Below are 13,137 nucleotides of genomic sequence, written 5' to 3' on the forward strand. Positions count from 1 at the left end.
CTAGGGGTGATGTGGGGGCTGGGGGGGTGGGTTTTGGGGGGCTGCAGCGTAGTGGGGGTGGGGGGACGACCATAGGGGTGATGGGGAGGGCTGGGGGGGGTGGGTTTGGGGGGGCTGCAGCCTGCCGGGGGTTGGGGGGGGGGGGGGTGGGGCTCTCTGGGTGACCCCCCCAGGTGTTACCTCGCGGTGCTCTAACCACCCCCCCCCCTCCCTTTCCGTAGGATGTGGCCGCCCCCCCCCCACCCCGGACCCCATCTCCGCGGAGCCGGAGCCGGAGCTGGAGGGGCTGCTGCAGGGGGGGGAGGGGGAGGGGCTGCAACGCCCCCTCAGCCCCACGCGCCTCCAGCCCCTCCTGCCCCCCGAAGCCCAACGGGACCCCGAGTTCCAGGAGGTGGCCCGGGGTCCTGGCCGAGATGCCGCGACCCCTCAAACGCCGCGGCTCCATGGAGCAGTGCCCCCCCCCCACCCTGCCCCCCACCCGCACCCGCCAGTACCAGCAGCTCATCACCCGCCTCCTCCACCGCCCCCCCCGCCGCGACGAACCCCCCCTCCCGGGGGACACCGCCGCCGCCTCGCCCGAGATGTCACCTCCCGCCCCGGGGGTCCCCGAGAACCCTCAGAGCCCCCCACCTCCGGCCCCCGGCAGCCCCCCGCCCGCCACGGTGAGTACACGAAGTGTCACGGGGGGGCTGGGGGCCCTTGGAGACCCCCAGGGGGTCACAGGGTGGGTGGTGTCCCCAGAGATGCCACAGGGTGCCCAGTGGCTCTTGGAGACCCCCAGGGCACCACAGGGTGGGTGGTGGCCCTTGGAGACCCCTCGGGTGCCACAGGGTGGCTGGTGGCCCTTGGAGGACCCCCAGGGCGCCACAGGGTGGGTGGTGTCCCCAGAGGTGCCACAGGGTGCCCGGTGGCCCTTGGAGACCCCAGGGTGCCACATGGTGCCTGGTGTCCCCCAGTGTGTCCCCCCAGGGTGCCACAGGGTGCCTGGTGGCCCTTGGAGACCCCAGGGTGCCACATGGTGCCTGGTGTCCCCCAGTGTCCCCCCCCAGGGTGCCACAGGGTGCCTGGTGGCCCTTGGAGACCCCCCAGAGGTGCCACAGGGTGGCTGGTGGCCCTTGGAGCCCCCCAGGGTGCCACAGGGTGGCTGGTGGCCCTTGGAGACCCCAGGGTGCCACATGGTGCCTGGTGTCCCCCAGTGTCCCCCCCCCAGGGTGCCACAGGGTGCCTGGTGGCCCCTGGAGACCCCCCAGAGGTGCCACATGGTGTCTGGTGGCCCTTGGAGCCCCCCAGGGTGCCACAGGGTGGCTGGTGTCCCCCAGTGTCCCCCGAGGTGCCACAGGGTGGCTGGTGGCCCTTGGAGACCCCCAGAGGTGCCACAGGGTGGCTGGTGGCCCTTGGAGACCCCCAGGGTGCCACAGGGTGGCTGGTGTCCCCCAGTGTCCCCCGAGGTGCCACAGGGTGGCTGGTGGCCCTTGGAGACCCCCAGAGGTGCCACAGGGTGCTTGGTGTCGCCTGGTGTCCCCAGAGGTGTCACAGGGTGCCTGGTGGCCCTTGGAGCCCCCTAGGGTGCCACAAGGTGCTTGGTGTCTCCTGGTGTCCCCAGAGGTGCCACAGGGTGGCTGGTGGCCCTTGGAGCCCTCCAGGGTGCCACAGGGTGGCTGGTGTCCCCCCAGTGTCCCCCGAGGTGCCACAGGGTGGCTGGTGGCCCTTGGAGACCCCCAGGGTGCCACATGGTGCCTGGTGTCCCCCAGTGTCCCCCGAGGTGCCACAGGGTGCCTGGTGGCCCTTGGAGACCCCAGGGTGCCACATGGTGCCTGGTGTCCCCCAGTGTCCCCCCCCAGGGTGCCACAGGGTGGCTGGTGGCCCTTGGAGACCCCCCAGAGGTGCCACAGGGTGGCTGGTGGCCCTTGGAGCCCCCCAGGGTGCCACAGGGTGGCTGGTGGCCCTTGGAGACCCCAGGGTGCCACATGGTGCCTGGTGTCCCCCAGTGTCCCCCCCCAGGGTGCCACAGGGTGCCTGGTGGCCCCTGGAGACCCCCCAGAGGTGCCACATGGTGTCTGGTGGCCCTTGGAGCCCCCCAGGGTGCCACAGGGTGGCTGGTGTCCCCCAGTGTCCCCCGAGGTGCCACAGGGTGGCTGGTGGCCCTTGGAGCCCTCCAGGGTGCCACAGGGTGGCTGGTGTCCCCCAGTGTCCCCCGAGGTGCCACAGGGTGGCTGGTGGCCCTTGGAGCCCTCCAGGGTGCCACAGGGTGGCTGGTGTCCCCCAGTGTCCCCCGAGGTGCCACAGGGTGCCTGGTGGCCCTTGGAGACCCTCAGGGTGCCACATGGTCCCTGGTGTCCCCCAGCTATGTCCCCAGGGTCCCCTGGGTGCCACGGCAATGTCCCCAAGGTCCCCCGGGTGCCCCCATGGTGTCCCCAATGTCCCTCGGGTGCCCCATAGCGATGTCCCCAAGGTCCTCCGGGTGCCCCAACGATGTCGCCAAGGTCCCCTGGGTGCCGTCCAGCACCGGGTGCCCCAGGGGGTGTCCCCAAGGTCCCCCTGACGCCCTGGCTGCCGCAGGAGCGTCGCTCGGCCCTGCGCGACCCCTCCTCGCCCCGCAGACGCCCCGGGGCCCGCGTGCGCCTGAACCCCCTGGTGCTGCTGCTGGATGCGGCCCTGACCGGGGAGCTGGACGTGGTGCAGCAGGCGGTGGCCGAGGTGGGACACTGGGGACACTGGGGACATTGGGGACATTGGGGACAGGGAGGCCAAGGTGGGACAATGGGGCATTGGCGACACTGGGGACAGGGTGGCCGAGGGGGGACATTGGGGACAGGGTGGCCGAGGGGGGACACTGGGGACAGGGTGGGGACATTGGGGACAGGGTGGCCGAGGGGGGACATTGGGGACAGGGTGGCAGGGACGAGGGCTGGCGACATTGGGGACAGGGTGGCTGAGGGGGGACATTGGGGACAGGGTGGCTGAGGGGGGACATTGGGGATAGGGTGGCCGAGGTGGGATGTTGGGGACATTTGGGACAGGGTGGCAGGGATGAGGGCTGGGGACATTGGGGACAGGGTGGCCGAGGTGGGACATTGGGACAGGGTGGCCGAGGGTGGGACGTTGGGGACAGGGTGGTTGAGGTGGGATGTTGGGGACATTTGGGACAGAGTGGCAGGGACGAGGGCTGGTGACATTGGGGGACAGGGTGTCTTGAGGGGGGACATTGGGGACAATGGGGACAGGGTAGCTGAGGGGGGACGTTGGGGACAGGGTGGCCGAGGTGGGACATTGGGGACAGGGTGGCTGAGGGGGGACATTGGGGACAGGGTGGCTGAGGAGGGACATTGGGGACAGGGTGGCAGGGACAAGGGCTGGTGACATTGGGGACAGGGTGGCCGAGGTGGGACGTTGGGGACAGGGTGGCCGAGGTGGGACATTGGGGACAGGGTGGCAGGGACAAGGGCTGGTGACATTGGGGACAGGGTGGCTGAGGTGGGACGTTGGGGACAGGGTGGCCGAGGTGGGACGTTGGGGACAGGGTGGCTGAGGGGGGACACTGGGGACAGGGTGGCCGAGGGGGGATGTTGGGGACAGGGTGGCCGAGGGGGGACACTGGGGACAGGTTGGCCGAGGGGGGACGTTGGGGACACTGGGGACAGGGAGAGCGATGTGCTTGGGGATGGCAGTGGGGTGGCAGGGGGTGACAAGGGGTGGTAGTGGGGTGACAGTGGGTGGCACTGGGATGGCAGTGGGTGGCAGGGGGTGGCACTGGGATGGCAGGGGGTGGCAGGGGGGTGACAGGGGATGGCAGTGGGGTGGCAGTGGGGTGACAGGGGGTGGCAGTGGGGTGGCAGTGGGGTGGCAGTGGGGTGACAGGGGGTGGCAGTGGGGTGACGGGGTGGCAGTGGGGTGGCAGGGGGTGGCAGTGGGGTGACAGGGGGTGGCAGTGGGGTGACGTGGGGTGGCAGTGGGGTGGCAGTGGGGTGACGTGGGGTGGCAGTGGGGTGACAGGGGGTGGTAGTGGGGATGGCAGGGGGTGGCAGTGGGGTGACAGGGGGTGGCAGTGGGGTGACGGGGTGGCAGTGGGGTGACAGGGGGTGGCAGTGGGGTGGCAGTGGGGGTGACGTGGGATGGCAGGGGGTGGCAGGGGGTGGCAGTGGGGTGGCAGTGGGGTGACGGGGTGGTAGTGGGATGGCAGGGGGGTGGCAGTGGGGTGACAGGGGGTGGCAGTGGGGTGACAGGGGGTGGCAGTGGGGTGGCAGTGGGGTAACGTGGGATGGCAGGGGGGTGGCAGTGGGTGGCACTGGGATGGCAGTGGGTGGCAGTGGGGTGGCAGGGGGGTGACGGGGGGGTGACCCGTGTCCCCCCCCCCCCCCCAGCTGAACGACCCCCAGCCAGCCCAACGACGAGGGCATCACCGCGCTGCACAACGCCATCTGCGGCGCCAACTACGCCATCGTGGACTTCCTCATCGCCAGCGGCGCCAACGTCAACTCCCCCGACAGCCACGGCTGGTGGGACGGGGACGGGGACCCCCGGGGGGGTGGGGGTGGCGGGGACCCCACGGCCACGGCTGGTGGGACGGGGACCCCCGGGGGGGTGGGGGTGGCGGGGGGGCCACAGCTGGTGGGATGGGGACCCCCATGGGGGGGGTGGGGGTGGTGGGGACCCCACGGCCACGGCTGGTGGGACGGGGACGGGGACCCCCACGGGGGGGTGGGGGGTGGCGGGGACCCCCATGGCCACGGCTGGTGGGACGGGGACCCCCGGGGGGGTGGGGGTGACGGGGGGCCACAGCTGGTGGGACGGGGACCCCCATGGGGGGGGTGGGGGTGGTGGGGACCCCACGGCCACGGCTGGTGGGACGGGGATGGGGACCCCAATGGGGGGGGTGGTGGGGGTGTGGTGGGGGTGTGGTGGGGGGGTGGGGACCCCACGGCCACAGCTGGTGGGACGGGGATGGGGACCCCCATGAGAGGGGGTGGGGGGCCCCAGAGCTGTGGGATGGGGACAGGGACCCTCCCCCACCCACCCTGGGGGGCTGGGGACCCCGGTAACCCCCCCAGTGCCCTGAGCGATGGGGGATGGGGGGACACAGGGGACCCCACCCCCTTGTCATGGAGCGATCACTGGGGTGGGGGAGGGGGGTGTGTGTCTCAGCGGAGCCCCCCTCCCCCTCCCCCCCCCCCCAGGACCCCGCTGCACTGCGCGGCCTCGTGCAACGACACGGGGGGTGTGCGTGGCCCTCGTGCGCCACGGTGCCGCCATCTTCGCCACCACCACCAGCGACGGCAGCCTGGCCGTGGAGAAGTGCGACCCCTACCGGCAGGGCTACGCGGACTGCTACAACTACCTCACCGGTACGGGGGGCACTGGGAGCAATGGGGGCACTGGGGGCACTGGGGGCACTGGGGGCACTGGGGGCAATGGGGGCACTGGGGGCAATGGGGGCACTGGGAGCAAAGGGAGCACTGGGAGCAATGGGAGCAATGGGGGCACTGGGGGCACTGGGAACAATGGGAGCACTGGGAGCACTGGGGGCAATGGGGGCACTGGGGACAATGGGGACAATGGGGGCATTGGGAGCACTGGGAGCAATGGGGGGCACTGGGGGCAATGGGGGCACTGGGAACAATGGGAGCACTGGGAGCAATGGGGGCACTGGGGGCAATGGGGGTAATGGGAGCACTGGGGCACTGGGGGCAATGGGGACAATGGGGGCACTGGGGACAATGGGGACAATGAGGGCATTGGGGGCACTGGGAGCAATGGGGGCACTGGGAGCAATGGGGGCACTGGGGGCAATGGGGGCATTGGGGGCAATGGGAGCACTGGGAGCAATGGGGGCACTGGGGGCACTGGGAACAATGGGAGCACTGGGAGCACTGGGGGCAATGGGAGCACTGGGGGCAATGGGGGCATTGGTAGCAATGGGGACACTGGGGGCAATGGGGGCACTGGGGGCAATGGGGGCACTGGGAGCAATGGGGGCACTGGGGGCAATGGGGGCACTGGGAGCAATGGGGGCACTGGGAGCAATGGGAGCACTGGGAGCAATGGGAGCAATGGGGGCACTGGGGGCAATGGGGGCACTGGGAGCAATGGGAGCACTGGGAGCAATGGGAGCAATGGGGGCACTGGGGGCAATGGGGGCACTGGGAACAATGGGAGCACTGGGAGCACTGGGGGCAATGGGGGCACTGGGGGCAATGGGAGCAATGGGGGCACTGGGGGCAATGGGGGTAATGGGAGCACTGGGAGCAATGGGGGCAGTGGAGGGGGCGGGCTGGGAATAGAGGGGTTGGTGCTGGGAGGGGTTACTGGGTGGGTTGTGGGTGCTGGGAGGGGTTACTGGGGCAGGTTATGTGTACTGGGAGGGGTTACTGGGCGGGTTATGTGTACTGGGAGGGGTTACTAGGTGTGTTATGTGTACTGGGAGGGGTTACTGGGCGGGTTGCCTGTACTGGGAGAGGAGATATGTGTACTGGGAGGGGTTACTGGGCAGGTTATGTGTACTGGGAGAGGAGATATGTGTACTGGGAGGGGTTACTGGGCGGGTTATGTGTACTGGGAGGGGTTACTGGGCGGGTTATGTGTACTGGGAGGGGTTACTGGGCGGGTTATGTGTGTTGGGAGAGGAGATATGTGTACTGGGAGGGGTTACTGGGCGGGTTATGTGTACTGGGAGGGGTTACTGGGCGGGTTATGTGTGCTGGGAGAGGAGATATGTGTACTGGGAGGGGTTACTGGGCGGGTTATGTGTACTGGGAGGGGTTACTGGGCGGGTTATGTGTACTGGGAGGGGTTACTGGGCGGGTTATGTGTACTGGGAGGGGTTACTGCACAGGTTAGGGGTACTGGGAGAGGAGATATGTGTACTGGGAGGGGTTACCGGGCAGGTTACGGGTACTGGGAGAGGAGATATGTGTACTGGGAGGGGTACTGGGTGGGTTATGGGTACTGGGAGGGGTTACTGCGCAGGTTATGGGTACTGGGAGAGGAGATATGTGTACTGGGAGGGGTTACCGGGCAGGTTACGGGTACTGGGAGAGGAGATACGTGTACTGGGAGGGGTTACCGGGCAGGTTACAGGAACTGGGAGAGGAGCTATGTGTACTGGGAGGGGTTACCGGGCAGGTTACGGGTACTGGGGAGAGGAGATACGTGTACTGGGAGGGGTTACCGGGCAGGTTACGGTACTGGGAGAGGAGATACGTGTACTGGGAGGGGTTACTGAGCGGGTTATGTGTACTGGGAGGGGTTACTGGCGGGTTATGTGTACTGGGAGGGGTTACTGGGCGGGTTATGTGTACTGGGAGAGGAGATACGTGTACTGGGAGGGGTTACCGGGCAGGTTATGGGGTACTGGGAGAGGAGATACGTGTACTGGGAGGGGTTACTGGGCAGGTTACGGGTACTGGGAGAGGAGATACGTGTACTGGGAGGGGTTACTGGGCAGGTTACAGGAACTGGGAGAGGAGCTATGTGTACTGGGAGGGGTTACTGCACAGGTTAGGGGTACTGGGAGAGGAGATATGTGTACTGGGAGGGGTTACTGGGTGGGTTATGGGTACTGGGAGGGGTTACTGCGCAGGTTATGGGTACTGGGAGAGGAGATACGTGTACTGGGAGGGGTTACTGGGCGGGTTATGTGTACTGGGAGGGGTTACTGGGTGGGTTATGTGTACTGGGAGGGGTTACTGGGCGGGTTATGTGTACTGGGAGAGGAGATACGTGTACTGGGAGGGGTTACCGGGCAGGTTATGGGTACTGGGAGAGGAGATACGTGTACTGGGAGGGGTTACCGGGCAGGTTACGGGTACTGGGAGAGGAGATATGTGTACTGGGAGGGGTTACTGGGTGGGTTATGGGTACTGGGAGAGGAGATATGTGTACTGGGAGGGGTTACTGCGCAGGTTATGTGGACTGGGAGGGGTTTACTGGGCGGGTTATGTGTACTGGGAGGGGTTACTGGGCGGGTTATGTGTACTGGGAGAGGAGATATGTGTACTGGGGAGGGGTTACCGGGCAGGTTACAGGAACTGGGAGAGGAGCTATGTGTACTGGGAGGGGTTACTGCACAGGTTAGGGGTACTGGGAGAGGAGATATGTGTACTGGGAGGGGTTACTGGGTGGGTTATGGGTACTGGGAGGGGTTACTGCGCAGGTTATGGGTCACTGGGAGAGGAGATATGTGTACTGGGAGGGGTTACCGGGCAGGTTACGGGTACTGGGAGAGGAGATACGTGTACTGGGAGGGGTTACTGCGCAGGTTAGGGGGTACTGGGAGGGGTTACTGGGCGGGTTATGTGTACTGGGAGGGGTTACTGGGCGGGTTATGTGTACTGGGAGAGGAGATATGTGTACTGGGAGGGGGTTACCGGGCAGGTTACAGGTACTGGAGAGGAGATACGTGTACTGGGAGGGGTTACCGGGCAGGTTACGGGTACTGGGAGAGGAGATACGTGTACTGGGAGGGTTACCGGGCAGGTTATGTGTACTGGGTGCTGGGGGGTTTCAGGGTTTGGGGTGCGGCCGGCCGGGGGGTGCCGGGGGGGGGTCGGGGTGCTGACCCCCGCGTCCCCCAGAGGTGGAGCAGAGCATGGGGGTGCTGAACAGCGGGGTGGTCTACGCGCTGTGGGACTACAGCGCCGAGTTCGGGGGACGAGCTGTCCTTCCGTCGAGGGCGAGCCCGTCACCGTGCTGCGCCGGCCAGCCCCAGGAGGAGCTCGACTGGGTGGAGGGGGTCCCTCTACGGCCACGAGGGCTACGTCCCCCCGCAACTATTTTGGGGTGAGTCGAGGGGTCTCGCAGCGCCCGGCGGGGGCCCAGGGGGGGTTCCACAGCCCCCACAGCCACCCAACGGCCCCGGGGGGGGCACCCCCGGCAACCACATCCCTCTGGGGGTCCCACAGCCCCCCCCCCCAGCCCAAGGGGGGGCACCCCCAGCACCCACATCCCTCAGGGGGGGTCCCACAGCCCCCACAGCCCCCCTCAGCCCCAAGGGGACACTCCAGCACCCACATCCCTCCAGGGGGTCCCACAGCCCCCCCACAGCCCCAGGGGGGTCCCACAGCACCCACAGCCCCCCCTGCCATCCCCAGGGGGGGCACCCACAGCACCCACATCCCTCAGGGGGTTCCACAGCCCCCCCACAGCCCGAGGGGGGCACCCCCAGCACCCACATCCCTCAGGGGGTCCCACAGCCCCCCCACAGCCCCAGGGGGGTCCCACAGCACCCACAGCCCCCCCCTGCCATCCCCAGGGGGGCAACCCACAGCACCCACATCCCTCAGGGGGTTCCACAGCCCCCACAGCCCCCCAACAGCCCCAGGGGGGGTCCCACAGTGCCCACAGCGCCCCCCCCCTCCCCAGCACCCCCATCACTTAGGGGGGTCCCCACAACCCCCCCACAGCCCAAGGGGGGCACCCCCAGCACCCACATCCCCCTGGGGGTCCCACAGCCACCCCACAGCCCTAGGGGGTCCCACAGCACCCACAGCCCGCCCCCCCAGCCCCAGGAGGGCACCCCCAGCACCCACATCCCTCCAGGGGATCCCACAGCCCCCCCACAGCCCCAGGGGGGTCCCCACAGCACCCAGAGCCCCCCTCCCCAGCCCCAGGGGGGGCACCCCCCGGCACCCACATCCCTCTGGGGGTCCCACAGTGCCCATGGTCCCAGGGGGGTCCCACAGCATCCACAGCCCCCCCACAGCCCAAGGGGGGCACCCCCAGCACCCACATCCCCCTGGGGGTCCCACAGCCACCCTATGGTGCCCACAGCACCCCCATCCCTCCGGGGGGGGGTCCCACAGCCCCAGGGCGGAACCCCCAGACCCCCCATCCCTCAGGGGGTCCCACAGCCCCCCAACAGCCCCAGGGGGGGTCCCACAGCACCCACAGCTCCCCCCCCCCAGCACCCCCCATCCCTCAGGGGGGTCCCACAGCCCCCCCACAGCCCCAGGGGGGTCCCACAGCACCCAGAGCCCCCCTCCCCAGCCCCAGGGGGGCACCCCCAGCACCCACATCCCTCTGGGGGTCCCACAGTGCCCATGGTCCCCAGGGGGGTCCCACAGCACCCACAGCCCCCCCACAGCCCAAGGGGGGCACCCCCAGCACCCCCATCCCTCAGGGGGGGGGTCCCACAGCCCCAGGGCGGAACCCCCAGCCCCCCCCATCCCTCAGGGGGTCCCACAGCCCCCAACAGCCCCAGGGGGGTCCCACATCACCCACAGCTCCCCCTCCCCAGCACCCCCATCCCTCAGGGGGTCCCACAGCCCCCCCACAGCCCCAGGGGGGTCCCACAGCACCCAGAGCCCCCCTCCCCAGCCCCAGGGGGGCACCCCCAGCACCCACATCCCTCTGGGGGTCCCACAGCCCCCACAGCCCCCCCCACAGCCCAAGGGGGGCACCCCCAGCACCCCCATCCCTCAGGGGGGGGTCCCACAGCCCCAGGGCGGAACCCCCAGCCCCCCCATCCCTCAGGGGGTCCCAGAGCCCCCCAACAGCCCCAGGGGGGTCCCACAGCACCCACAGCCCCCCCCCCCAGCACCCCCATCCCTCAGGGGGTCCCACAGCCCCCCACAAGCTCCCGGGGGGCACCCCCCAGCACCCCCATCCCTCAGGGGGTCCCACAGCCCCCCCCCAGCCCCAGGGGGCACCCCCAGCACCCCCATCCCTCAGGAGATCCCACAGCCCCCCCCCCAGCTAAAGGGGGTCCCACAGCTCCCACAGCCCCCCCCTAGCACCCCCATCCCTCAGGGGGTCCCACAGCCCCCCCACAGCTCCCGGGGGGCACCCCCAGCACCCCCATCCCTCAGGGGGTCCCACAGCCCCCCCACAGCCCCAGGGGGGCACCCCCAGCACCCCCATCCCCTCAGGAGATCCCACAGCCCCCCCCCAGCTAAAGGGGGGTCCCACAGCTCCCACAGCCCCCCCCTAGCACCCCCATCCCTCAGGGGGTCCCACAGCCCCCCACAGCCCCCCCACAGCCCCAGGGGGGCACTCCCAGCACACCCATCCCTCAGGGGGTCCCACAGCCCCCCCCCCCAGCCCAAGGGGGTCCCAGAGCTCCCACAGCCCCCCCCCCCCAGCACCCCATCCCTCAGGGGGGTCCCACAGCCACCCCACAGCCCAAGGGGGTCCCACAGCCCCCCCCCCCCCCCAGCACCCACATCCCTCTGGGGGTCCCGCAGCCACCTAGGGGAGCACCCACAGAACCCATGGCCGTGGCAGGGGGATCTGGGGCCCCAGAGGGGTCCCACAGCACCCACGGCCCACCCCACCCCCTCCCTCTAACACTCTTCCCCCTCCCCCAGCTCTTCCCCAGGGTGCGGCCACAGCGGAAGAAGGTCTGAGGCTGGGGGGGGGGCCCTGAAGATGTGGGGGGCCCTGAGCTGGCACTGCCCCTCCCCCCTCCCCAGCCGCTCGGACGTGTGGGTCCCCCTTGCTGGCAAGCCACCTCCTCGGCTGCCCACCCGTCCGCCCCCCGCTTTGTCCGAGCAAGGCACTGGGGTGCCCCCCACCCCACGGTGTCGTGTCCCCTTGTCCCCCCCCTCCCCCCGCCTGGTGACGGTGGGTGTCACCCCACGGTGTTGGCTTTTTTGGGGAGTAAAGAGCCTTTGGCTACGCCTGGTGGTCTCCATCCTCTGTGGCACGGGTGGGGGGGGAGGGGGCTGTGTGTGACACAGGTGGGGTCACCCTGATCAGGCTCGGGGGGGTGACATGGATGGGGGGCCCCTGATCAGGGTCCCTCTGGCCCCCTTAACTCTTCTGTGCTCCGCTTGGCGCTTGTGCATCCACCGGGATCATGGGGGACCCGCGGGAAGGCTGGAGCTGGGACCACCCATCCCATCCCCTCTCCTCGCGGCTCATGAAGGACCCCCTGGGTTCAGGCTCCTTTTTCCAGCTTTCTGGAATTCCAGACTTTTCCCGGAGGAGAGCTGCACCTCTGCCGGGTGATGGCGGGGTGCGTCGCCACGCTCACCGCATCCTTGGGGGGTGCTCAGGATGGAGGTGGGCTGAGCAGGATGGAGCCACCGCTGGCGTCCTCCGGGGTCTGAAGGAAAGAAACGGAGCCGGGATGAACCCCCGCACCTGCGGAGACACGCCCCCCCCCCCCAGGCACCCCCTTCAGTCCGTGCTCCCCACTCACCGCTGCGGATCTCAGCCGGCTTCTCCTCGCTGCGGTCCATCAGGAGCTGCCCAGCAAGCAGCACAGAGCCTGGTTGGACCCCCTGCCCCCCAGCATGCTGGCGGCGCAGCCCCCTACCCTGCCGGCTGGGCTGCACGCCCCCCTCCAGGCTGACGTTGCTGAGAACCCTCCATCCCACTGGATGTGGGGAGCAGGGTAATGGAGAGCCCTTGGGGGCTCCTTGAGGGTGAGGAGAGCCCTTGGGGGGTTCCTTGAGGATGCGGAGCAAGGATGCAGCTCCAGGGTCCATGTTGCCGAGAGCCCTGAACCCCCTGGATGTGGGGAGAGCCCTTGGGGGCTCCTTGAGGGTGAGGAGAGCCCTTGGGGGTTCCCTTGAGGATGCGGAGCAAGGATGCAGCTCCAGGGTCACGTTGCCGAGGAGCCCTCCATCACCCTGGATGTGGGGAGAGCCCTTGGGGGGCTCCTTGAGGGTGAGGAGAGCCCTTGGGGGTTCCTTGAGGATGCGGAGCAAGGATGCAGCTCCAGGGTCATGTTGCCGAGAGCCCTGAACCCCCTGGATGTGGGGAGAGCCCTTGGGGGACTCCTTGAGGGTGAGGAGAGCCCTTGGGGGTTCCTTGAGGATGCGGAGCAAGGATGCAGCTCCAGGGTCACGTTGCCGAGAGCCCTCCATCACCCTGGATGTGGGGAGAGCCCTTGGGGGGCTCCTTGAGGGTGAGGAGAGCCCTTGGGGGTTCCTTGAGGATGCGGAGCAAGGATGCAGCTCCAGGGTCATGTTGCCGAGAGCCCTGAACCCCCTGGATGTGGGGAGAGCCCTTGGGGGACTCCTTGAGGGTGAGGAGAGCCCTTGGGGGTTCCTTGAGGATGCGGAGCAAGGATGCAGCTCCAGGGTCACGTTGCCGAGAGCCCTCCATCACCCTGGATGTGGGGAGAGCCCTTGGGGGGCTCCTTGAGGGTGAGGAGAGCCCTTGGGGGTTCCTTGAGGATGGGGAGCAAGGATGCAG

General features: G+C 68.9%; 1 protein-coding gene across 1 annotated transcript; it reads left to right on the forward strand.

Moving 5' to 3' along the window:
* Positions 1-221: 221 nt before the first annotated feature.
* Positions 222-11,601, forward strand: PPP1R13L (protein phosphatase 1 regulatory subunit 13 like; the record flags this gene model as incomplete). Its single annotated transcript, XM_055792473.1, is given in 11 exon segments — positions 222-400; positions 402-677; positions 2,560-2,697; positions 4,362-4,370; positions 4,372-4,496; positions 5,175-5,211; positions 5,213-5,342; positions 8,571-8,641; positions 8,643-8,756; positions 8,758-8,775; positions 11,301-11,601. Coding segments are annotated over 11 exon segments (1,136 nt in total), but the record flags the coding sequence as incomplete, so codon positions are not given.
* Between the last annotated feature and the right edge of the window lie 1,536 nt (positions 11,602-13,137).

Source organism: Falco peregrinus, chromosome 20 (assembly GCF_023634155.1).
Source record: "Falco peregrinus isolate bFalPer1 chromosome 20, bFalPer1.pri, whole genome shotgun sequence".
Classification (NCBI taxonomy): Eukaryota; Metazoa; Chordata; class Aves; order Falconiformes; family Falconidae; genus Falco; species Falco peregrinus.